The sequence below is a fragment of the Lynx rufus genome, unplaced genomic scaffold (genome assembly GCF_022079265.1).
Source record: "Lynx rufus isolate CCGP_SWC_20201006 ecotype Redwood Valley unplaced genomic scaffold, mLynRuf1.p SCAF_6, whole genome shotgun sequence".
Lineage (NCBI taxonomy): Eukaryota > Metazoa > Chordata > Mammalia > Carnivora > Felidae > Lynx > Lynx rufus.
This window is the reverse complement of record NW_025814878.1, coordinates 112,232,529-112,257,244: the sequence shown is the minus strand read 5'-3', so window position 1 is coordinate 112,257,244 and position 24,716 is coordinate 112,232,529. Positions and strand designations below refer to the sequence as shown.

General features: G+C 47.4%; 1 protein-coding gene across 3 annotated transcripts in view; it reads left to right on the top strand.

Annotated features, from left to right (window-relative positions):
• PPARD (peroxisome proliferator activated receptor delta) overlaps nt 1-24,716 on the top strand; it is an 83,540-nt gene that overhangs the window by 42,641 nt on the left and 16,183 nt on the right. For all 3 annotated transcript variants that reach the window (XM_047101220.1, XM_047101218.1, XM_047101219.1), the window contains one exon: nt 23,762-23,992. In XM_047101220.1, the coding sequence (XP_046957176.1) occupies nt 23,863-23,992 (130 nt within the window). In that variant the 5' untranslated portion in view covers nt 23,762-23,862. The remainder of the gene's footprint in view (nt 1-23,761; nt 23,993-24,716) is intronic.

The following is a 24,716-nucleotide window of genomic DNA, read 5'->3' as shown; positions in this document are numbered from 1 at the left end:
ATGGTATCTTTCAAAGAGCACAGTCCTTAATTTTGATGAAGTCTGGTTTATCAATTTTTAATGAGTTGTGCTTTTTTTTAAAATATAATTTATTTATTGTCAAGTTAATTAACATACAGTGTATACAGTGTGCTCTTGGTTTCGGGGGTAGATTCCTGTGATTCATCACTTACATACAGCACCCAGTGCCCATCCCAACAAGTGCCTTCCTCAATACCCATCACCCAATTTCCCCTCCCCCCACATCAACCTGCAGTTTGTTCTCTGTATTGAGGAGTCTCTTATGAGTTTCCCTCCCTCTCTGTTTGAAACTATTTTTTCCCCTTCCCTTCCTGCATGGTTATCTGTTGTTTCTCAAGTTCCACATATGAGTGAAAACACATGATATCTGTCTCTTCTCTGCCTGACTTATTTCACTTAGCATAATACCCTCCAGTTCCATCCACGTTGTTGCAAATGGCAGGATTTCATACTTTCTCATTGCCAAGCAGTATTCCATTGTATATATAAACCACATCTTCTTTATCCATTCATCAGTTGATGGACATTTAGTCTCTTTCCATAATTTTGCTATGTTGAAAGTGCTGCTATAAACATTGGGGTACCTGTGCCCCTATGAGTCAGCACTCCTGTATCCTTTGGGTAAATTCCTAGTAGTGCTATTGCTGGGTCATAGGGTAATTCTATTTTTAATTTTTTGAGGAACCTCCACACAGTTTTCCAGAGCGGCTGGACCAGTTTGCATTCTAACAACAGTGCAAGAGGGTTCCCATTTCTCCACATCATCGCCAGAATCTGTTGTTTCCTGAGTTGTTAATTTTAGCCAATGAGTTGTGCTTTTGATGTCACATCTAAGAACTTCTTGCCCTACCCAAAGTCACGAAGATTTTCTCCTGTGTTTTCTTCTACAAGTTCGTAGTTTTTTATTTTAAACTTAGATTTAGGATTCATTTCTAAACCCATAAAAGGTGTAAAGCATAGGTCAAGGTTCTTTTTTTGCATTTGAGTTGTTTCAATTGTTTCATCCCCGTTTGTTGAGTTCTATTGAATTCCCATTCACTTTTCTCACAAATCAATCGGTCATATCTGTGTGGGTCTAAAATGAAATTTTAAAATACACAAAGCACCAATTGCTCTTTCTTATAGTCTTGATCTTTGTTTCTGGACAAATAATGCAGGTGTAGAAAAATTTCTTTCATCTTGCATGGATGTTGGTTGAATCGTTAAGCATGTATCCACAAGTATCTTCAAGTTGGACGTTGAAGCACATGTTCCTTCATACAGGCTCATTTCCTTTTTTAGTGATGAAAATACTTTGCATGCCCCAATTTTGATTTAGTTATTCCCCTTACTAATTAATAATACTTTATGAATTCAGATTTTAGATCTGCTTCTGGTTTTGTGTCCTCGAATTCCACAATATTCACATCTTTTGTTAAATCGTCATGTTAAATCGTCAAACACTGGAAAATGCCAGTGAACGTTATCGGGTAGTATTTGGATAACCGAACATGTGTATCTCCTAACAAAATTAAGAGTACCACACAAAATCATGTGTCAAAATTGCCAATTTGTGCATACTATGTATATAAATATATTAATACATATTTGCAAGAATGACTCCCCATTCATGGCAAACAGGGCCATAAACAGACACTTAACGGCGTATGGCAGTGACTACAAGCAAGGCTTGATTAGATTATGACCGCTTCTCTCCTTTGCACTCTGTCATGGTTCCCAGATGTCAGCCTTAACCTTCAGCTGTGCCTGTTAGCTCCTTGCTCTTGCTTTGACTTGAAGTTGGTGGATTCCTTCGAACCAGTAACATCTCTAGATTGATTATTCAGCTTTAATTCTCACCAGAGGATTATCATACTTTTTCCCATTTTTCCCAGTTTCTCCAATTGATGTTTCTCAGGTTTGGGGATTAAATAAAACAGATATATTTCCCAAGAAGTGTTGAGAAGGAAATCTTATATGGGAGTATAGTCAAGAGTTCTCACAAGGCAGGACTTGACAAAAGGCAATTATTGTAGGGTTCTCTGGCGAGTAAGGTCCACTGAGTCTCGTCCATTACGGTGTCTCGGGGGCCAGGGTGGGTGCATGACCTGTGGAGAATACTTGGTGAAAAGTTGCCGGCTCAGCGAACGAGTTTCCAACTAATGGCTGTATGAAAGCAGTGTGTGAACAGTTGTGGCTGATGATGGTGGTTCAGGTTGTAGAGTTTTTTGTGGAAGATGAGCTTAGAAGACTCTGAGATCCCTGTTGTGCCAAGGGATGCCTTGAATGACAGGGAAGCTTGGGTTTTTATATTCTGGACACTGGACAGAGAATTGAACATGACACAACTGAGACTTTGTTGAGAGCCATGGGGTGAGCTGAAGGCCGAAAAGCCTTTTTCTTCTCTGTTTTTTATTTAATAAAAGGTCAAAGCTGCAGGAAAGTGGAAAGAATAGTGCAATGAACATGTATATTTCCTTCACTAAAATTTACCAGTTGCAAATAGTTTGCTACATTTGCTTGACATTGTGTCATCAATTGTCTACATTCCATACTTGTTGGGTTATTTCCTTGCGATTAGAAGCAAGTTACCACTTTTTGGTGAGAACCCGCATAAGCAGTGAGTGCTTGCTGTTGCTTCACAACAGGAAGCATGGTGGTCCCAATTGGCCCCAGTAAAGGTGATACTGACTTCAGTCACCTGGTTAAATTGGTGTCTATGAAGGCTGCTTTTGTGTAAAGCAGAGAATTTTGGAAGGAACTTTTCACTGACTTGTTTCTCTGTCAGTTGTACCTGCTATTGAGAAACATTTTGGTGTAGTCAAAAAAAAAAAAAAAAAAAAGCCCTGGAAGCCAGGAGACTGGGATTTGAGACCAAGCTCTACAGTCATCTCTCCCCCAAACTATAGACAAGTTACATCATCTCCCTGGGCTGAGCAGTTGTACATAAAAGGAAATAGATACTCAGAGAGGTGAAGCAATTTGCCCAAGGCCTCTCAGCTAGGATTCACCAGCTGTTCTGTTTGGGCCAAAGCCCTGCCCTTGCCCTGAGGTGGCCAGTCATTATTATGGTGGCACCAAGCACTAGGAACTAATGCTCAGAATCAAGCAAAACACCAGCCCTTGTAGGATCTGAGGCAAGAGGGAAGAGAGAGGTGGCTCTCTTGCCCAGTTTTCTCTCGTGCACACATGGCCTAAAAAGGCCCAGGCACCTCAGGTGAGCTGGTATGCAGGCTGTTAGGCTCTCTTTGCCACCTTTGGAATAAATGGTTCCATGTAGATGTTACAAAGGTGAGCTACTGGCCCCATTTCAGCCCCCACCTCCCCAGACAGGGAAGGCTTTACGTACCTGGCCTTGGCTCATGTTAGGGTCAGTGCCCAGAGTCCCCAAATTGGCCCATGAATACCAAGGGCAGTTTAGATGGATGGAGAAAGTACTGCCTCAGCCTGCCTGGGTTCCTGGCGGGAGGGAGGGAGGCAGGAAGGATTAATGGGGGAAAGGTGTGCAGAACCTTGCCAAGCAGGTCGCTGTGGGTGGGGAGTCACTGCCTGCGTGCTCTGGACGCCCTAGGATTTGGGTGGAGGTTCTCAAGGAGGCAGCCAGAAAGGAAGGCTGTGGCAGTGACTCTGGAGTGCTCCAGGACTGCTCTGCCGGCCCTCTGTGCTGGCAGCCCACCAGCCCACCAACTGACGTCTGTCTTCCCAGTTAGCAGCTCTCTCCAAAGCAAGTAGCACCTGAGCTCTTGGTGAGTAATGTCTGTTCCTCATGCCCTTCCCCAGAGCAGTTGTTTTGAGGGAACCAGTGGCTCTGGCTCAATCAGGATATGGTTTGTCAAGGCCATGTTGTCCTATTGCTGTGGAGCTGAGAGTCCAGGAAAGTCAGCCTTCCTAAGTTCCTGCTGCTTCTCCTGGCATTGTTCATCCTCACAGGCCTCCTGGGAAGTGGCCAGATTCAGGGCAGGGCCAAAGTGGCCTGACCAGGAGCAAGCTATGCCTTGTGGGCCCAGAGGGGAATTCTGGGGAGCTCTTCTACCCCGAATGATGGCCTCCCCGGGCCCTGCATCTTGGAGAGACCCCCAGGGCTCTGGCGGCTGGGTAGGCAGCAGCAGGGGGACCCCTGGAGAGAACCACATAGGGAAAGCAGTGTTTATAGACCAGACTCCCCACCATCACTGATTGTAACACTCGGGGAACAGTGGCAGTGCTTTACTTGATTCTTTTGAGGGAACCCCTTCTTCCTCCTGCTGGATGGGGCTGAAATCCATACGGGAGCCTGATGTGACCTGACATGTGAGGCCTTCTGCTCTCTGAATGAATTCCCCAAGTGTCATCCATAATTCACTCCAAGCCAGGTATTTCACCATCTCGTCCTGCACACCCCTCGTCCTGGCTCTGAGTCCTGAGAAGTGAGATGACAGATTTGTGACCAGCTTTCCCACCAGGAGCCCTTGAAGGCTCTGTCATGCAGGCATGAAACCCAGAAGCTGCTGTCAAAATGATATGAGAATTGGAAGGTGAGGGCAGTTTTCTGACTCTCCAGGGTGCTTTGATGTTTAAAAAGTATGTTCTGGTGTTCCTGACATTTGAATACTTTTGTTTGATTGATTCTTTCATTCCCTCACCTCTGGCTCTCCCTTTCCTCTTTGAGGGACTTCATGCTTCTCAAATATTTGTTAAGTAGGCTCTTATCTGGGATCTTAGAGAGCAACCACATAGGTGTGCACTTGGAAAGGGAGAACAGAAAGCAAATTCTGAAAATGTGTTTTGAGATCCGGCACCAAGCAAGCTTTGCTTCCTCCAGTGTCCATATTCACCCTTAGTTCCCAAGCTGGTTTCCCTCAAGTGAGGTCCAGAGCTTTGGTTAGGGAGAAAGCAAGAAGTTTTTTGTTTGTTTTTTCGTTTTTGTTTGTTTGGTTTGTTTTTTTTTTTTTTGAGAGAGTGCACGCAAGTCGGGGAGAGGGGCAGAGAGAGAGAGAGAGAGAGAGAGAGAGAGAGAGAGAGAGAGAGAGAGAGGAAGAATCTTAAGCAGGCTCCATGCTCTGTGCAGAGCCTGACACCAGGCTTGATCTCACAAGCCTGGGATCACGACCTGAGCTCAAAGCAAGAGTTGGACGCTCAACCTGAGCCACCCAGGCGCCCCGAGCAAGAAGTCTTTGAAGGAGACTCCTTGGCCTTCTCAGCTTCATTACAAAAGACGTTGGTGCCTGTTTTAAAGACAGTTACAACTACACACCTGTAAAAACTGCCTACCATCACACTCCTCATTCCCCCCTCCCGTTCCTGTTTTTCCCCTCACAATTGTTGTGTTACTGGGCTGATGTGTGTCGGCTCTGTCTTGTCTTAAAATTGGTGTGAGGCAGATGTGCAGTGTGGCTCCTTGCGGTTTCCTTCCAGCGGTGTGTCAGGGCTGTCCTGCCATGGCGCCACATGTGTGCCACCTGCTGCTCTTGACGACCTGCAGAGAGTTCCGTGGCAGGGATGTGCCACAGTGTTGCATCTTGAGACTGACTTCTTCAGCTTTTCCTTCTTCATCTTCTCTAAAATAACGATGCCTTATGTTTGTATCATGCTTTTAAAACCTTTTTTTTTTTTTTTTTTGCTTACTAAACAGTGCATGTTTATTATAGAAGATTTTTAAATATCAGATAAGCGGGGCGCCTGGGTGGCTCAGTCGGTTAAGCGTCCGGCTTCGGCTCAGGTCATGATCTTGCGGTTTGTGAGTTCAAGCCCCGCGTTGGCTCTGTGCTGACAGCTCAGAGCCTGGAGCCTGCTTCTGCTTCCGTGTCTCCCTCTCTCTCTGCCCCTCCCCTGTTCACGCTCTGTCTCTTAATAATAAATAAACGTTAAAAAAATATTAAAAAATAAATAAATATCAGATAAGCAATAAGAGAAGAAATAAATATTACTCCTAAGAGATAACCATTATTAATATTTCAGCATATAAATTGTATAATGCAAAGGTCTTTCACATTTAATATCTCATTCAAGCCATGCATCCACCATTAGGAAGGCATGTGGATACTAATCCCATCTCACAAATGGGAAAACTGAGCTGCAGAGAGGTTAGAAGGTTGCCCAGAGGTACACAGCATGTTAAAGACAGAACTGGGAGTATGCTTGTCATATAGCCCAGCGTTAATGCCTTCCCCACTGTATCTTCTATCTTCTCACCTCCAGATAGAGAAGAGTCATGCCCGGAGTCTGGATTTCAGCAGGACACAGGCAGTCACTATAATTTGTTGAATTGCTCTATCCAGAGGTTAATAAATAGCACCTAGAGGAAAGCATCTCATGACACTTGGGCTCTTATTGACTTAGGAGAAAAGATAGATTTAAAGTATTGCCACTCCAATGCTTTAGCCTTATCTTGACTATTGGGGGTTTTAGAAGGGGCATTATTATGAGGGCATGAAAAACAAAGGAGGAGGGGAGGTCGGGAAAGAGTCAAATGACAGTTCCTGCAGTAATTGAGAGGTTTCACCTGGACAAGATGGCTTGAGGGAGGAAGAAGGTGCGGTTTGGGACTTGGTGACCAGAGATCAGGCAGGACAGGACCAGGAATGGAAGTTAGTTGGAGGGAGGGTCTGCTTGTGAGGATACAGGAGACCCTTTAGCATTAGAGGGGCTCAGGAGTGGAAGCAAGAAGCAATACAGTGGAGAGGTTGAGAGCTCCCACCCTGAAGGCAGATTGGCTTGACAGCTCTGCAGCCTGTCTCATTTGGGCACGAAAATTATTTCACTCTTTCCTGCTCCGTTTTCTCATCTGTAACATTTTATTTATTTTTGCGAGATGGGGGGTGGGAGGGCAGAGAGAGAAGGAGACACAGAATCCAAAGCAGGCTCCAGGCTCTGAGCTGTCAGCACAAAGCCTGATGCAGGGCTCGAACCTACCAACCGTGAGATCATGACCTGAGCCGAAGTCGGATGCTTAACCGACTGAGCCACCCAAGCACCCCTTGCTCTGTCTTCTCATCTGTAAGTGGGAATGGCAATAGTACCTGCTTCATAATTCTCACTTGTGAAGCCCCAGTGAGTCACTACATGTAAGGCACTTAAAATAATGCCTGGCATCTAGAAATGCTTTGTACTGTTTGATTGAAGCAGAAGTTGGGTAGGCTCCGTGTGAGAGTTGTACGAGGTTCTCTGTGCATTTGGCTATGACCTGCTTCCCCAGCCTTTTCTGGTCCCTGACACAGTCTACTTGTGTCTCTGTCCATCCACCCCTTCCTGGGTCCAAACCCCTGCATTTCCCCTACCGAGAACACCCTGCTTCTCAGTCTGTATTTAAAATTTTTTTTTTTCCAACGTTTATTTATTTTTGGGACAGAGAGAGACAGAGCATGAATGGGGGAGGGGCAGAGAGAGAGGGAGACACAGAATCGGAAACAGGCTCCAGGCTCTGAGCCATCAGCCCAGAGCCCGACGCGGGGCTCGAACTCCCGTACCGCGAGATCGTGACCTGGCTGAAGTCGGACGCTTAACCGACTGCGCCACCCAGGCGCCCCTCAGTCTGTATTTAAAAAGTAATCTGCCCACTCCTTGATTTTATTTTCTTCTAAGATCATTTCTGGACAACCCAGCTCTCCTTGGCCTTGAACCTTCCCTGAGGCCTCCAGCAGAAGTCACTCTCCCCACTCTGCCCCATTTGTGTACAGCTTTACTCAAGGTGATTGTATGTACTGGTCTTATCTTCTTCCTTGACTGGAGTGTAAACACTTTAAAGGCACTTGAGGATTTGTCACCACGTCCCCACCCCTCCCCTGAGGGGAACTGAGGCCTGTAAGTGACTTAGGCCTCTTTCCATTGACTATTGCTCTTGGGGTATGCTCAGTGAGAGTATTTTAGAGTTAAAAGAGAGGTGGGGGATAGAAGCACCCAACAGTCCCTCCCCAAGGAGAGAATTAAGCCAAGAAAAATGAACCACTTTCTGCCACAGTCACCTGGCAGATTAGCAAAAGAGCTGGCCTGGAATACAGTTAGGCCCTCTCAGCCAGCTGTTTCTAGACTCCTGTCTTCCTCTACACTCCCATTTCTACCAGTTCATTATAATCCTGATTAGCACTTCTTTTGCCTGGAGTGGTCTAGAGAGCAGGCTTCGGTACCCCTGGAAAACTGAATCCAAGGACAATGATCTCTATGGAGCTGTTTCAGGGTGGGCCATGAATGGAAATCTTCTGTGCAGTTATAAAAAGTTATTCATTCAGGGGATGCCTGGGTGGCTCAGTCGGTTAAGTGTCCGACTTCAGCTGAGGTTGCAATCTCATAGCTTGTGAGTTTGAGTCCTGTGTTGGGCTCTGTGCTGACAGCTCAGAGCTTGGGGCCTGCTTCAGATTCTGTGTCTCCCTTACCCTCTGCCCCTTTCCTGCTTGCACTCAGTCTCTCTCTCTCTCAAAAATAAACATTAAAAAAATTTTTTAAAAAGATGATTCATTCAGCACATAGTTATTGAGCAATTACTGTCTGCCAGTCCCTGCTCTGCGACTTGAAGATATGTGTGACTCTAATAGGTGAAAATCTCTGCCTTGTGGGGTTTGTATTCTTTTGGGGGGAGACCGCCAATAAACAAATGAGTTTTTAAAAATACTCGTATATATGTACACATACATATATGAGTACACAACACACTATTCCAGATAGTGGTAAGAGCTACGGAAAAAATTGAAGCAGGAAGGGAAATGGAAGTACCTGAGGGTGGGCTGGGATGGTTTTAAATTGAGTGGTCAGGTGTCACTTTGAACAGAGGACAGGGAAAGACCAAAGAGGCAGGCCACTCCAGGTGGGTTAGGTGGCAGTTTTAATAGGCATAGGAAACTTACATATGAAGCTCATCTTGGGTGGCAGCAAGGCAAATGGATCCTCACACATGCCCACCAAATCTTAACAGCTTACAAAGAGGCCTTAATTGGATTCAGTCCTATAGACCATGCAGGTGTTTTCGATACCACATCACTACCTCCAGGCTGTACCCTCGGAACAGCCTCTGGGAATGGAAGAGGCAAGCAGAACCTACATTGCAAGGACTGGGAAGGGGGTGAGGAGCTTTTGATCACCTGGGTCCAGCTCACGGGTCAGTTGCTGGTCATATCTTTTCGTTTTCGATGACTGTCCCCAACATCAGGTTGACTGTCACCTTGGAGCAAAGCCCTGAGGAAGTACATTTTCAGCCAGAGGGAACGGCAGCAAAGGCCCTGCAGCAAGCTGTGCCTGCTGTGTTCAAGAGCAGCGAGAAGGCCGTGTACCTGTGCGTGGTATACCAGGAAGGGAGTAGCAGGCAGGGCACCCATTCCAGGAGGCTTCCCAGGCCACTGTAAAGATGGGCAGGAAGCTCCTGGAGAGATTGGATCACAAGAGAGACAGAATCTGACTTAAAAGGATCACTCTGACTGCTGTGTGGAGAGTAGAGGTGAAGCCAGAACCAGAAAAGCCAGGCGGGTGGCTATTGGAATAATCCAGGCAAGAGGTGATGTTGGCTTGGACCAGGATCGTTGCAGTGGAGGTGGTAAGAAGTGATTAGATTCTGGGTATTTATTAAAGGCACAGCCCACAGGATTTGCTGACTTCCAACATTTTGGCCTGACCAGCTAGAAGGTGGGAGGTGCCATTTAGTGAGATGGGACCTTGGGGAATGTCAGAGGCTCATTTTGGAAACAATTGGGGATCTATGTGAAGATGTCAGAGAAGCTGGACTGGAGAAGTAAATATGGGAGTCATAAGCATATTGAAGGTATTGAAAGCCAGTAGCCAGTTTAAGATCACGAAGGAAGGGAGTGTTGCTGGACAATGAAAGAGATCTTCGGACTGGGAAGAAAATTCCTACCTGGGACCAGCAAAAGAAATTGCATAGGAGCAGCCAGGAAGCCTGGGAGCCAAGTAAGAAAAGGTGTAAAAGAGGAAGGATCCAGCAATGTAATACATCTCTGATGGGTCAAGTAAGGTGAAGATAATACATGATCAGTATAGGAAGTTTTAAAATACAGCAACAGAAAAATAGTATATCACCTATCACCCTATTCATACAAGGGAACATCCTTCCATTCTTTCTCTAGTCATTTTTATGGGAATCATCCTGTGTAGTTCTGTATTTTTACTATTTTTTTTTAATTTTTAAAAAATGTTTTATTTATTTCTGAGAGAGACACAGAGTACAAGCAGGGGAGAGGCAGAGAGAAAGAGGGAGACACAGAATCCGGAGTAGGCTCCAGGCTCCAAGCTGTTAGCACAGAGTCTGTGAGGGGCTTGGACTCACAAACTATGAGATCGTGACCTGAGCCTAAGTCGGATGTTTAACGGACTGAACCACCCAGGTACCCCAGTACTTTTACTATTTTTCACTTAAAAACAAGCTATTAAATATCGCATGGCAACATGAGTTTAATGGCTGAATAGTACTACATTTTTCAGGGGATGCCTAATATATTTAACCATTCCTCTATTGGGGATAGAGTCGTTTCTGTTATTTTTCATTATAAATATTTCTCATTGTTAAAAAAATTTATTTCATTGTTGTAAATAACACTGCATTGAATAGCCCAGTGTATTTTCCTGTGAGGGGTATTACACGGTCAAAGGACATGAACAATTTTATTTATTTAAAGTTTATTTATTTATTTTGAGAGAGAGAGTGCACATATGTGCCAGAGTGGGGGAGGGGCAGGGAGAGACTCCCAAGCAGGCTCTGCACTGTAAATGCAGAGCCTGATCTGGAACTCAAACCCATGAACCGTGAGATTATGACCTGAGTGGAAATCAACAGTTAAGTGCTTAACCAGCTGAGCCAGCCAGGTGCCCCAAGGGCATGAACACTTTTTTTTTTTTTTTAAGTTTATTTTTTTTTTTTAATTTTTTTTTTCAACGTTTATTTATTTTTGGGACAGAGAGAGACAGAGCATGAACGGGGGAGGGGCAGAGAGAGAGGGAGACACAGAATCGGAAACAGGCTCCAGGCTCCGAGCCATCAGCCCAGAGCCTGACGCGGGGCTCGAACTCACGGACCGCGAGATCGTGACCTGGCTGAAGTCGGACGCTTAACCGACTGCGCCACCCAGGCGCCCCATAAGTTTATTTATTTATTTTGAGAGAGACAGAGACAGTGCCATTGAGGGAGGGGAAGAGAGACAGGAAGTTAGAGAATCCCAAGCAGGCTCCACACTGTCAGCATGGAGCCCAACATGGGGCTTGAACCCACAAAACTATGAGATCATGACCTGAGCCGAAACCAAGAGTTGAACGCTTAACCGACTCAACCACCCAAGTGCTCCTAGGACATGAACATATATACGTATGTATGTCTGTATATGTGTGCGTGTGTGTGTGTGTGTGTGTGTGTATATAAAATATTTAAACAATTTTTAAATGTTTATTTTTGAGAGAGACAGAATGTGAGCAAGGAAGGGGCAGAAAGAGGAGACACAGAATCAGAAGCAGGTTCCAGGCTCCACACTGTCAGTGCAGAGGCCACCGCGGGTCTCCACGAACCACAAGACCATGACCAGAGCTGAAGTCGGACGCTTAACTGACTGAACCACCCAGGCGCCCCATGAGCATTCAGCTCTTGATATCGGTTCAGTTCATGATCTTGCGGTCTCAGTCTCATGGGATCCAGCACCTCGTCGGGCTCTGAGCTGAGCTTGAGATTCTCTCTCTCCCTCTCTCTGCCCCTCCCCTGCCTGTGCATGCGTTCTCTCTCTCTGTCTCTCTCTGTCTCTCTCTCTCACAAATAAGCATTAACAAAATCAAAAGAGAAGGGTATGTGTAGTGGTATCTAGTCTGTGCCCTGTAACCACCTAGCTCCCAGAACAGGGCCACTGGTCCACAGTTTGGTGTGCTGGTTACGAGAGCTGTGTGTCAGGAGTCTGGAGGGCTTGGTGGAGTTGTCATGCCCAGAAATGTGGCTGCTTGTGTCAGTTGGCCTCCTGCCAAGCAGGGCCCAGTGCCACTGTCTGCTCCCCAGATCCATATGTATGTCACAGCTGGAATCACTATGACCAGGACAGAACTGGGAGGCTGGAGCCAAGAAGGCCAGAGCAGGAAGGGGCTTGGAGGTTATCTAACCCTGCCCTGACGTTTTACTTAGAGCACAGATGGAGCACCCAAAGAAACATGCACCTCTGTGTGAGGGCCTCACCCCTCAGCTCTTTGGCCTGGATCTTCCCAGGAATGAACAGGTGGCTGCTTCCCATGCCTAGCCTTCCAGGGCTCTGGGAGGTGGCCTTTTCTCCCCTGTCCATGCCCCAGCTAGGTTTGCTATAGCCCTGGCTTCCCAGAACCCAGCTGAACTCCTCTCCAACCTGTCCTCTACAGCAGCCAGAAATGTTTTCTTTCTTTCTTTCTTTCTTTCTTTCTTTCTTTCTTTCTTTCTTTCTTTCTTTCTTTCTTTCTTTCTTTCTTTCTTTCTCTTTCTGTTTATTATTTTATTTTGAGAGAGAGAGAGAGAATATCCCAAACAGGCTCCACATTGTTAGTGCAGAGTCTGACTCAGGGCTCGATCTCACGAAATCAAGTGCCAGATGCTTTACTGACTGATCCAGCCAGGCATCCCAAGAAGTTCATTTTTTAAATGCATCTTCTAAATGACCCTCCTAGGTTCTCTGCTGTTCTTCGGGTAAATGCCCACAACCCTAGCTTGCCCTTGGAAGCCCCAGATGATGACCAGCCTTCCTGTGCTCTCAGAGGGTCCATGCCATCCTTCTGTCTGTGTGGGACCTTTTCACATGTCTGTTCCTGGTGGCCCTGGGACCCTACAGGTCTCCCTCTCAGTCCGAGGTCTTGTCCTCACGAGGGCCTCCCCTGACCACACACCCTAGGCTAGCACGCTCTGAGTGTGCCCCCACTGTACTTGACCTTTGTCCTTCAGAGCCCTGTTCATCATTCCTAGTTACATATTTGTGTTGGTTACGTATTTGTGTTGGTTTGTGTAGCCTGGCACGTGATATTAGGTACTTAACAAATATTTGTTGGATGAGTGAATGAAAGCAGCTGGCAGCAGCTGGCAGGGACCAGAAGAAGAGTGGAGGGGCATTGATAGCACTGGCAGCCTTAGCACCTGAGGTCCTCAGATGAGGAGTGTTCTGGAAAGGTCCCCTGGTGTGACCCTCTCCTGCTGGCACAACCATCCTTACCTCGGGAGCCTTCTGTGAACAGTGGTAGATCCTCATTCCTCCCTCAGGCTTCCAGTAGGAAAGATCTGGGTCTCTTCTGGGCAGGCCTTTCTTTTACTTCATCAGTATCTCAGCATATTATTCAGTTTTCTTTGTTCATGACACTTTTTTAAATGTCTCCCCCCTCCCCCATCATAAAAGCAACCCATTCTCATTGTGAAGAAATTGGAGAACACAGAAAAATAGAATTAAGAAAATAAGAATCACCCATAACTTGACCCCTCAGAAAAAAAGTACCATCAACAATTTGGGCCATGTCTTTCCAGTTTTGTTTGTTTCTTTCTTTTTTTTTTTAATTTATTTATTTATTTTGAGAGAGAACTCGAGCAGGGGAGACTCAGAGAGAGAGAGAGAGAGAGAGAGAGAGAGAGAGAGTCCCAAGCAGGGGCTTGGGGCTCGATCCCATGAACCGTGAGATTATGACCTGAGCCAAAACCAAGAGTTGGACGCTTAACTAATTGAGCCAACCAGGTGCCCCTCTTTTTTTTTTTTTTTAAATGTTTTATTTATTTGGAGAGAGAGAGAATCCTAAGCATGTTTCTCACTGTAAGCACAGAGCCTGACACAGGGCTCGATCTCATGAAGTGTGAGATCATGACCTGAGCCAAACTCAAGTTGGATGCTTAACTGACTGGGCCACCCAGGCGCCCCCCCCCCACCCCCAGTTTTGTTTTTATGCCATATGTACATGTTTCGACATCGCTGAGGTTGTGTTGTCTGTGAAAACCAGATTTTTAATATCCTCAGTCTGCAGCAGCTCCACTCCGAGGCAGCGGGGACAGTGCTCAGGGGGCAGTGCTCAGCGGGTTCACCCTCACAGCGGGAAAGGTGATGGCTGAGGGTCCGCGCCTCAGCGTACTCAGGCCCCGCTGATCCCGGGTGAAGAGCCCTCTTTCCCCCTCACGTCTCTCTTCCCCTACAAGCTCTCAGTAGCTCCCTGAGGCAACTTTTCCTTTTATTTTAATTCAGCTCCACTCTGCAGGGGTTAGGAGCTAAATTAGATAATGTTGAGGGCAAGCATGGCCTGCTGCCTGTCTTTTCTCTGGTTCCAGCACACACTGAATAAAACCAGCCCCCGGCTACTTCTGGGGTTAACTTCAAGATGGCCTGCCAGCAAGAAGGTACACAGGCTTCTCCTGTACCCTGAGAGGAATGGGGTGATCTGAATTGGCAAATGGAAAGCAAAGAGCCCTGTGGAGTTGCTGGTCTGGAAAACCAGGGCACTGGGTCAGTACCTGGATTAATGATTGATTGGAAAGCTTGGGACAGAGTCAAGCAGGTCCATCCTCCCATGGCCTCTCTCACTGCTGATCCTGAAAGCACTTATCAGGGAAATGGGGCAACCTCTGCCCTTCTACTGGAGACTGCTGACCCTCATCCTTCTGCCGTGGTGGGAGGGAGGAAAGGGCAGCATCTGGGTCATCTGCATCAGGGCAGGGGGCACAACACGGGGAGGAAGTCTGGGCCCAGCTCTCTGAAAGAGAAGCACATGTCCAGAGTAGGGAGCTCCCTGTCAGTTCCCTTTTACACAGTTGATTGTAAAGCAGGGAAGTGGGAAATTCTGTGTTTGTGTAAGTCCTGGAATATCACTTGCTCCTTCTAATCCCTTAAGATGAGCCAACAGTGATGATAATGGCAGCAGCCACAGTCCCTATTGGCCAGACATTTACCATATACTTAACGCTATTTTATTTTATTTTATTTTATTTTATTTTATTTTATTTTATTTTATTTTATTTTATTTTATTTTATTTTATTTTTAATGCTTATTTATTTATTTATTTTAAGAGAGAAAGAAAGCAAGTGTGGGAGGGACAGAGAGAGAGAGAGGGAGAGAGAGAATTCCCAAGCAGGCTCTGTGCTGTCAGTGGGTTGATCCCACGACCTGTGAGACAGTGACCTGAGCTGAGATCAGTTTAGAGCCACCCAGGTGCTCCATATACTCAGCACTGTTAAGTATTTGCTGTGTGGTTAATTAATCCTTATGACGTCTGTTCAAGTTAAGTGGTAGTTTCCCAAATTCAGGGCTAAGAAACTCTGAAGAGTTAGTTTCTTACCCCAAGTCACAGGAAAGGTGGGCAGAGCCAAGGTTAGAGCCTAGGCCTGACACAGAAGCCCCTGGAATTAACTTCTATGGAATATTGCATCTCAGGGGCAGTGACACATGAAAATGGAAAGAGCAGCAAAAGCTACAAGTGAAAACACTGTGCCTGAGCTTAATGTTTGTACTCTGTGTGTTCATTCAACAAGTGTGTGTTGTGCACCCACTAAATGCCAGGCGTGGTGTCAGGTGCTGGGGACCTACCTCACTCAGCAAGATAGAGGGCATTGGGAAACTGATCATAACATGGTGAGGCCACACCAGTTGCCTGACATTGCAGTTTGCTGCAGTAATCGCAGATCCGGAGAGCCAGGCTCGGGTTTGCCTTAGGAAGGAACAGAATGGGGCCACTCAGGGAGAGCTTCCTTCCTTGAAGGAAGAATGGGCCTTAACTAGTAGAGGGGACAGTATTCCAAGCTGAGGCCTGTACGTCCCTCCACATTCAGAGAGTGATGCTGGGACAGGGGCAGGTGAGATGGGACTGGAGAAGGAGCCAGGGACCAGAGCCTATGGCTGTCTTTAGCACACAGAAGTCATTTTCTGGCAGGGAGTATTCAGAAGGGCTTTGACCCAGGGTACTGTTGACAGAAAAACAGTAGGGGATTGGCAGCTAGACAAAGAATTCGGCAGTGATGGCTCCAGACTGAGGCTAAGAGCAGCTTCTAGATCCAGCAGGGCAGGGACATACCAGCTTCTGGTCCAGTCTCACCCGGCATCACATGCAAAGCACACAGTGCACTGATGAACACCAAACCAACCTGCCTGGGCTCCAATCCTGCTATTCCAATTACTGTGTGACCTTGAGTCAGTTACCTTCCCTGTCTGGGTGCGATTTCCTCATCAGTTAAATGGAAATAATAACAGCATCTGAGTCTTAGGGTCCTTGTGAGGGTTAAATGTGTCCGTACCCACAGAACCTGGTATGTAGTAAGCCCTCGGAGAATGGAAGCGGTACTGTTGTGATGGAGGCGGTGGGCTGGAAGCTTAAGGCTGGGACCCAGCGTGGGCTCTGATGCAGACAGAGGCCTGTCAGGTTTGAGGGATGAGTGGGGCTCCGGCACTCTGCCTGACCCCAGTCGGAGCATGCGGCCTGCCAGGGGGCGTCAGGGATGCTCCATCTCCTGAGGACGGCTAGGGATGGATCGGGGCACCAGGTGGTGGTTGCTCAGACCCCAGACCAGGCCTCCCTAGGGTCATTTGGGTTAAGCTCCTAACTACCTCTGCCCGTGGGGTGGGCAGATGGGAAATAGATGAAGTGTGTGCTTCCCCCCACCTCTGCTGCCAGAAGGCCTGACTTTCTTCTTGGGGCAAAGAGAGTGGGTGCTGGGATGGGAGCACTGGTTTGCTTGCGCAACAGGCTCGTGTGTGCACGTATACACACAACACACACGTGTGTGCGTGCCAGAAGCAGAGTAGTCCAGGCATTTGTTGTGTGAGAAATTCTTTTGCTGGGGACTCCATTTTTTGTCCAAGGGCAGCAGAGCAGCGCCTCCTCGTGCCGGCTGCGGGACCTTTGCCCTGTTTGACTCCAGCACCAACCTCCCAAATAGGGGGAGGCTGTGACACAGTCAAAGGGTTTCTGACTCTGGCACAGCCCCGGGGGGTGGCAATAGCTAAAACCTGGGCTTCTCAGCCACATAAAAGTCAAACCTAGTGCCAGGGCATGCTACTTTTAGTGCTAGGGCTGAAGAAAGGAAGGGAAATAAGGTCCATTGCAGGGGTAGTGGTAGTGGGGTGGCAGCCACCTGTGGAAACCCAGCCTGTGGGCCTGGGCCCCGGGTGGCGGGGGGCGGGGAGGGCCCAGGGAGATCAAAGTAGCTCCTGACTGGGCAGGCTGAGAACAGTGGTAGGGGTGGGGGTGGCCTTGGCCGCTGGGAGGTGGGCAGGCCTCAGCTGTAAATGGAACAGTCAGGGCTGTGTGAAAATGGATGGTTTCTGGCAAAATGCAGGGATGGGCTGCAGCACAGTGGTTACATCTAAATATGAAACAGCCCAAGGGACGTGTGTGGGTTTTCGAACAGCCGGACTGCTGCTCTCCTCCCCCTTCAGCTGGTCACAGCCAGAAGAGACCATTCCAGTCTGGGGAGGACCGTCTGCCTAGAATCCGAGGATCCTGGCCCCAAATGCAGAACTCTGGCGAGAGTCCAGAACCACATCTGTTTCAAGAGGTGATCGCTTGCACCCTCCCCCACCCCCCCAACTGATAACAGTTCCTCTGGTCACCGGAAATAACCTTCCTGCAGTTGATATATGGAGCAGAAGCTGAGGCTCAGGGTGTCAGAGGTACATAAGGTGGCCCACTGCCCACAGCTCCTCAGAAGCCTGGCACCTTTTCCAGGAGACACCCTGTCAGGCTCCACAGGACTGAGCTTTTGTCGCTTCCCCCATCTCCCTAGGGGAGCTCACAAGGCTCGCCTGTGGGAGCTCGTGAGGATTGGCAGAGCCTGTTTTTCACACGCCAGATGTGATGTGTAGTGGGAGCTCAGTCAGCACCCACCCCTCCTTCCAGGACTCAGTCCTGACCATGAACTCCGTCCCGTCTCCCCAGAGTCACTCAGAGGATCAGAGGGTGTGAGGGAATGAGTGAGAAAATATTTTGTCAAGTATCTGTCTGAGGCAGGGTTGTGGTTTTCCCTCCTCTGTTTCCAGCTGCCAAGGGGGACCCCAAATCTTCATGTCCCTGTCTCCCCAGCTCTCATCACCACGGTCCAGGGTGCATTTCCACTGACATCCATGCTACACGGATCCAAAAAGTTGGTTCTAATCAGCCTCACGCCTCTTACCCTGTGGTCATTGCCACCGCTGTGCTTGTAGCTCTGAGAAACCACATTGTCTGACCCTTCTGTCACCATGCTGCCCATACTCTCGTTGTGGCTCCTCAAGCCTCCTGTAGTCCCTTCTGCCATTGGCCTGGTTGAGGGTTTCTCACGCCTCACCTGCCCCAGCCTCCTCCACCTCCAGACTTTTCAGTCCTGTGGAGAATGAAGGTTCCGTGTGCCCAACCCCTGTTGTTCAGATAGTAACTAATTAGAGCGTTTACTACATGCCACACTAGTCACAAACTGCTCCTGGTAATCACCAGGGTCCTTTTCCCGGTGTTGTCGCCATCCCCCTTCCACAACCCTGTTCTCCTCCTTGGCTAAGTGTCCTGTGTCTTGCTGTTTTAGTTAGGATTGTGTTCAGCTGCATGCGGCTGAAGTCTGGCAAACAGAGCCTCGTAAAACAGGCATTTCGTTGTTTCACCTCCACAAGCTGTCTGGAGACAGGCCTTCTGGGGCTAGGTCAGTCCCTGCACAAGGCCCCTTCATACATTCTGCCCCACCCTCCTAACCTGTCTTCTCCTGCTCAGAAGGGAGCAGTTACACCTCTAGGCACAGTATTCCTGTTGCGGGCAGGAAGGAGAGAAGGTGAACCTTTGTCACTTTTTATCAGGAGAAAAACTATTTTCAGAAGGCCCTCCCAATAGATTTCTGTTTACATATCGTTGGTCAGAATTGTGTCACATGAACTGGATAGCTGCAGAAGAGCTCAGGAAATTGAGTGTTTAGCTAAGCATGTGGCTGATCCAAAGAGATTGGGACTCAGGAAGATGGGGAGTGGAATTAGGTAGACAACTAGAAGTGATCGCCCCAGGCCACCACTGTAGTCAGAGCCACAGGGCTGGCCATGGGAACTGCCTTACTCTGGGTCTAGTGATTGCCAAGTTTGATGATCAGGGATTGATCCTTGAGGAAGTGATTTATTCTAACCAAACTCAGGTTCCTGCCTGACGGGCCACCTTTAGGGAGTGACAGCAGGAAGTAGTAGAGACGGGACCAGAGGTGAACACGTGTGTAGGTAAAGGGGTTCTGCGTGGTGTCAGGGGCATGCAGGCACCCAGTGGCCAGGTCTGCCCAGTTTTCAAGAGAAGCCAGAAAGCCAGAACGTTTTTTAGCTGTTTTTTGAAAAAACTGTAGGGTTATGGAAATACCACAGCGATCACACAGAGTTCCCATATGTCTTTCATCCAGCTTCCCCTAATGTGCACAATCTGACATAAACCCCAGACACGTACCCAAACTAAGAAACGAACGCTGGTTCAGTGCCACAAACCAAGTGGATTTTATTCGGATCCTACCAGTTCTTCTACTGTCGTCTTTCTGTTCCAGGGTCCATCTTACATCGTATTTAGTTTTTATGTCACCATAGTCTCCCATCTGTGAGACTTTCTCAGTCAGAAAGGTAGAGTTTTACATGGCTTCTAAGTTTTCCTACTCTACGATAATAATTTGGAAATCATACATGCTATTGTATGTATGTATGTATGTATTGTATGTCTTAGTGGTCATCTTAGAAATTTTTCCATTTATATTTGCCCAAACTGTTAAAGCTCATCAGCGCTTCCAGCTGCCTCCCTCTCATCTTCCACGTTGTCATTTGTATGTTTTACCTTTTTTATTTTATTCCAGTTTAAATTGTTTTTGGAACAGGCAACATGCCTGTAGTTCAGAGTTTAAAAGGTACGAAAGGTACCGTGAAATACCCCTCGCCCTTTAGTGGTCCAGAGGCAACCAGTGTTCCCAGTTCTGTGTAGCCTTCCTAGCTTACACACACATGAGCAAACATAGCTTCAGTAGATCTTTCTTGCATGAGGTTGTAGCTCTTCACTTCATTCTGCAAGTTGCTGTCGTCCCTTAGTAATATATCGTAGAGATACTTCCATTTCAGTCCATAAACATCATGACTCTTACGTGTGACTGTGCAGAATTCCTGTTTCCATATCATAATTTATTTGCAAAGGCCCCTGTTAATAGACATTCAGCTTGTTCCCTACCTCTTACTAGTCAAATAATACTGTCATGAATAACCAATACTTTGTGTCATTTTGCTGCAGTAGAAACAGCTGTAGAATACAACGTAGAAGTGGCATTTCTGGGTCAAAGGGAATGTGCACCTGTAATTTAGATAAATGTAGGCAAATTACCCTCTTCAGAGGTTGTGCCCACTTACCTCTCTACCAGGGATGTGTGAGATTGGTTCCCCACATGTTTAGCAGCGTGTTAGCTTTTGTTTGTTTTAAGTTTATTTATTTGTTTTTGAGAGCGAGCGAGCAGCATGTGTGCAAGTTGGGGAGGGGCAGAGGGAAAGAGAGAATCCCAAGCAGGCTCCACACTGTCAGCACAGAGCCCAACAGGGGGCTCAATCCCACGAACCATGAGATCATGACCTGAGCCAAATCAAGAGTTGGACACTTAACCAACTGAGCTACCCAGGTGCCCTAACATTTTGTTTTAATTTGATTGTAAAAAGTGTATTTCAGTATTGTTTTAATTTGAGTTTCTTTTTTTTTATGAGTGATATTCAGCACCCTTTCAAATGGGTACCTTTTCTGTATACATTTTCATATCCTGGGCCTATTTATCTATTAGATTGGTGTCCTTTTACTTATTCATAGGAAATATTTTAGAGAAATTAGTCCTTTGATGAGAGTTGCAAACATTTTTCCCAGTTTATTATATTTTGTTTCTTATGACTTTTTTCTACCATGTAGAAAGTTTATATTTTCATGTAATCAAATTTACTAATCTTTTATCCATAATCTTTTAACACATAAAGTTTTTATGGCTTTAGTGTCATGCTTAGCTCTTCCCCACCTCAAGAGTATGTTTATAGTTCAAATACATAAAAATTTTTTTCAAAGTGGGTTCTGCCCAGTGTGAGGCTCGAATCCACAACCCTGAGATCAACAGTTATATGTCTCATCGACTGCACCAGCCATGTGCCCAATAGTTCATGTATGTTTGTGTTTGTTTGTTTAAAGTTTATTTATTTTGAGAGAGACAGAGAGTGTGAGTGGGGGAAGGGCAGAGAAAGAGAGAGAATCCCAAGCAGCTCATGCTGTCAGCACAGAGCCCAACGCGGGGCTCGACCTCATGAAACCGTGAGATCATGACCTGGGTCGAATTGGACGCTTAACTGACTGAGCCACCCACATGCCCCCATATATTTTTGTTTTAACTTAAAATTTTTGTTTACTTCTTTGGACCTTGTCTTGGTGTAAGGTTGGAGGCAGAGATCCATCTTAGTTTTTCCAGATGACTATTCAGTTGTCCCAGTACCATTTCTTGGAGAATCCATTTTTTTCCTTTGATTTGAAGTACTATCTTTATAATATGCTAAAGTTCCATATGTGTTTGCATCTATTTATGGACTCTTTGTATTCTCTCTCACTGATTGTTCATGTGCCAGTGCGATGGTGTTTTAATTATTGTGGCTTTACTATAATTCTTTTTATTCCTCTCCCGTGAATTCCCTGTCATGTTTGCCAAAGTGCCTCCACCCGGCCTCTTTGCTTCCTGCAAGTCCGGTCTTTTACTCTCCATAGACAACTTTCTCTCCTACTTTATTAACTAAAAGAGTGAGGCCATTCCATATGAGCTTTAACCACCCCCTCCCCAATTGCTATGATACTTCTTTGTGTTTTGCTCACCCTGTGCCCTTGAATTATTCCCCTTGCATCAGTTATTCTGCCACAGCTACCTCCCTGAATCTTCAGACTGTCTTTCTCTGCAGACCTCTTTATCCACAGACTGAGTCTCCCCTAGTCTAAAATACTTCCTGGCTTCAGCACTTTCTCAAGGCAGTATCCTCTTGTACATTTATTTCCTTGACATATTTACCAAAAAAAGCTAGTCTCCATTCACTGTCCTACCTTCCTCACTACCATTTATTCTTCAGAGCCCAGGGTTCCGTCCTAACCACTTGACTTAAAACTTGTCCCACAAAGTCACCAACGACCTGGTAGTCACCGAATCCAGGGGTCATGTGTCAGTTAATCACCCTTAACCTCTGCAGCATTTGAGATGGTTGAGCCCTCCCCTGTGAAACAGCCCTTCCCATGACTCTGAGTTGTCCGGCTGTCCCCAGTCTCTCTTGCCTCTGACCTTCCTTGACATGTTGCTATCTCCTTTGGTGAACTGAATCCCTTCCTGTGACTGTCAAGTCAACAAGGACACTCCCTGTATCTTCAGATTCCCAACCCCCCAGCTCTTAGACTCTAGGGCTGGATTTCCAAACTGCCTTTCGTTGACAAACTAAGAGGTTATTGTCAGTCTGAACAAAAAATGAAAGCCTGATGGAAAGGAATGATGAGAGGGAAGATTTACTGTCATTTGGAAGTCGCTTTGCTGTGGAACATTGATTCCCAAGCTTGGCTGTACATTAAAATCAGCAGAAAAACTAGAAATAAAGATCCCAATGCCCAGGCTGCTCCCCAGACCATCAGATGAGAAGCTCTGGGGACAGGCCCAGACATCCACATTTTAAAAACTCCCCAGTGGTTCCAGCGTACAGCCAAGTCTGCAAGTGTAGAGCGGCGTGGGTGAGGGAAGAGTCTCAGCTCACCCTTGCCTTCTGGCTTTGAGAAGTGGGTGGATTGGCACGTGGGTCACTAAAGTGGGGATTACCAGAGGAAGGGTGGGTTTGGGGGAAGATGGGGGGTTCTGTTTGGATCGGTTGAGTTTGAGCTCCCCATGGCACATGTAGGAGAAGTCCCACAGATGCTTGAATTTCTGTAAAGCAGACCTTTCCTCTCTCTATCCTCCCACAGCCTGCACGTGCCTAGATACAGCCCACCTTCCCAGCCCTCCCTCCACATCCTCTCTCCTGCAGCACCCACTGCCTGGCCTCCAGGACTCCTTACGGTTCCCCCACTGTGCTGCCTCCGAGTCTTTTCTCGTGCTGTACCTCCAAGACAAGTTTCATGCCATCTCTGGTCAAAATCTACCCCACTCTCAAGGCCTCTGCCTACTGTCCCCTGCCAGGATGACCCTCACCAGCAACACCTCAGGATCTTACCACCGCTGACTGTGGCATTGTGGGCAATATTTTATTTGGAGATTGGAACTGCCTCCTCCTGGGTGATAAGGATGTGGGGGTCACCACCCAGTAACCCATCTTGGAAAGTCCTGGACAGAATGCATCTCCCCTTGCCTGATGGCTATGCTATTGAGGGTCTAGTTGCAGATCTGCTGCCAGCTGTGAGCCTAACCCAGCAGGGGCTCATGTCCTTTTCCCCCCACACCCAAACACAGGAAGGATAGGATCCACTCCCTTCAAGAATTGTGGCTTAGGAGAGCCTGAGTGCTGGGCGGGTGGAGGGGTAGGGACAGGATGGTGGTTAGGAGGTGCAGTGCTTATCAGGAGCTTGAAAAAATCCCCTGAAGTCGTTCTGATCTGGCTCAAAGAAAGTGATGTGGTGGCTTGTCTCCCTGTCTGGTTCATGGAGACTGCTCTGAACCCCACAAACCTGTCTCAGGAACCAAATGGATACAGGGCAGGAGGGGAAGTGACTCGTGGTGCAAGGAGTGGAGACCATAGGATAGCACTGCAGGGAGGAGGCGTTCCTGCCATGCAGGAGCAGGAGCAGGGGAGCCCCCTCCATACTGGCTCCTCAGGTGTTAGCCCTCACGCATGCCCTGCTCCATCACCTTCTCATCCTCTTCCTGTCTGCCCCTTGGCCCAGGCTGATGGGAACTTCCCTGTAGAGGTCCATCTGCGTCCAGACCCAGATGATGCCAGAGCTATGACCGGGCCTGCAGGCGTGGCGCCGAGGGGAAATCAGCCATGGAGCAGCCACCAGGGGAAGCCCCTGAGGTCCGGCAAGAGGAGGAGAAAAAGGAAGTGGCAGAGGCAGAAGGAGGCCCAGAACTCAACGGAGGACCAGAGCGCTCGCTTCCTTCCAGCAGCTATACAGGTGAGGAGGGCGCGGCAGGGGACACGGGGCGGAGGCAGCACGGCAGGCAGAACAGGAAATGCCCTCTGCAAACAACGTCACGGGGTGCAGAGTAGCAGAGTGGTTCAGGACTGGAGCCAGACAGCCTCCGTTCACACCCCTGTTCTGTTGCTCATCGGCTGCAAGACCTCAGGCAGTTGCACTTCTTCTTTCTGTAAAACAGACGGGGCTTGTGGGGGATGTGGACAGGGCGTTTTGTGGGAATTAAATGAGCTGGCATTTGTCATGCGTGTCGTCAGTATTATTCCCACTGCTACTGCCCAAGGGATCCGGAGCCAATCTACATTAACAACACACTGGAAAGGTCGACTGTACCTGTGACTGTAATGATCAGTCAGAACACCCAACTCCATTGATCTGGTGCCAATTATACAAGTCATCGAGCTGCACTATAATTAGGCATCAATGCTAAGTGGTTAGTATGAATGACTGTAATTAAGATTACTTTTGTGCAGTCAGACAGTTTTTAGCTTCTCTTATCTCACTTGTTGGTTCCCCTTTTGTTTATCCACTGTTAGTAGCAGGGTAGACATTCTTCTCTGGGACCCTGTACCTTTCTGTCCCTGTCACCATCATGATGTTACGTCCGCCTTCAGGGGCACTCAGAATCCACTTCTTGGCCCCTGGTTTTCCCTGCTGCTGATGTTGCCTCTTCCCTGCTCCTAGCGCCCTCCCCACCACTTTT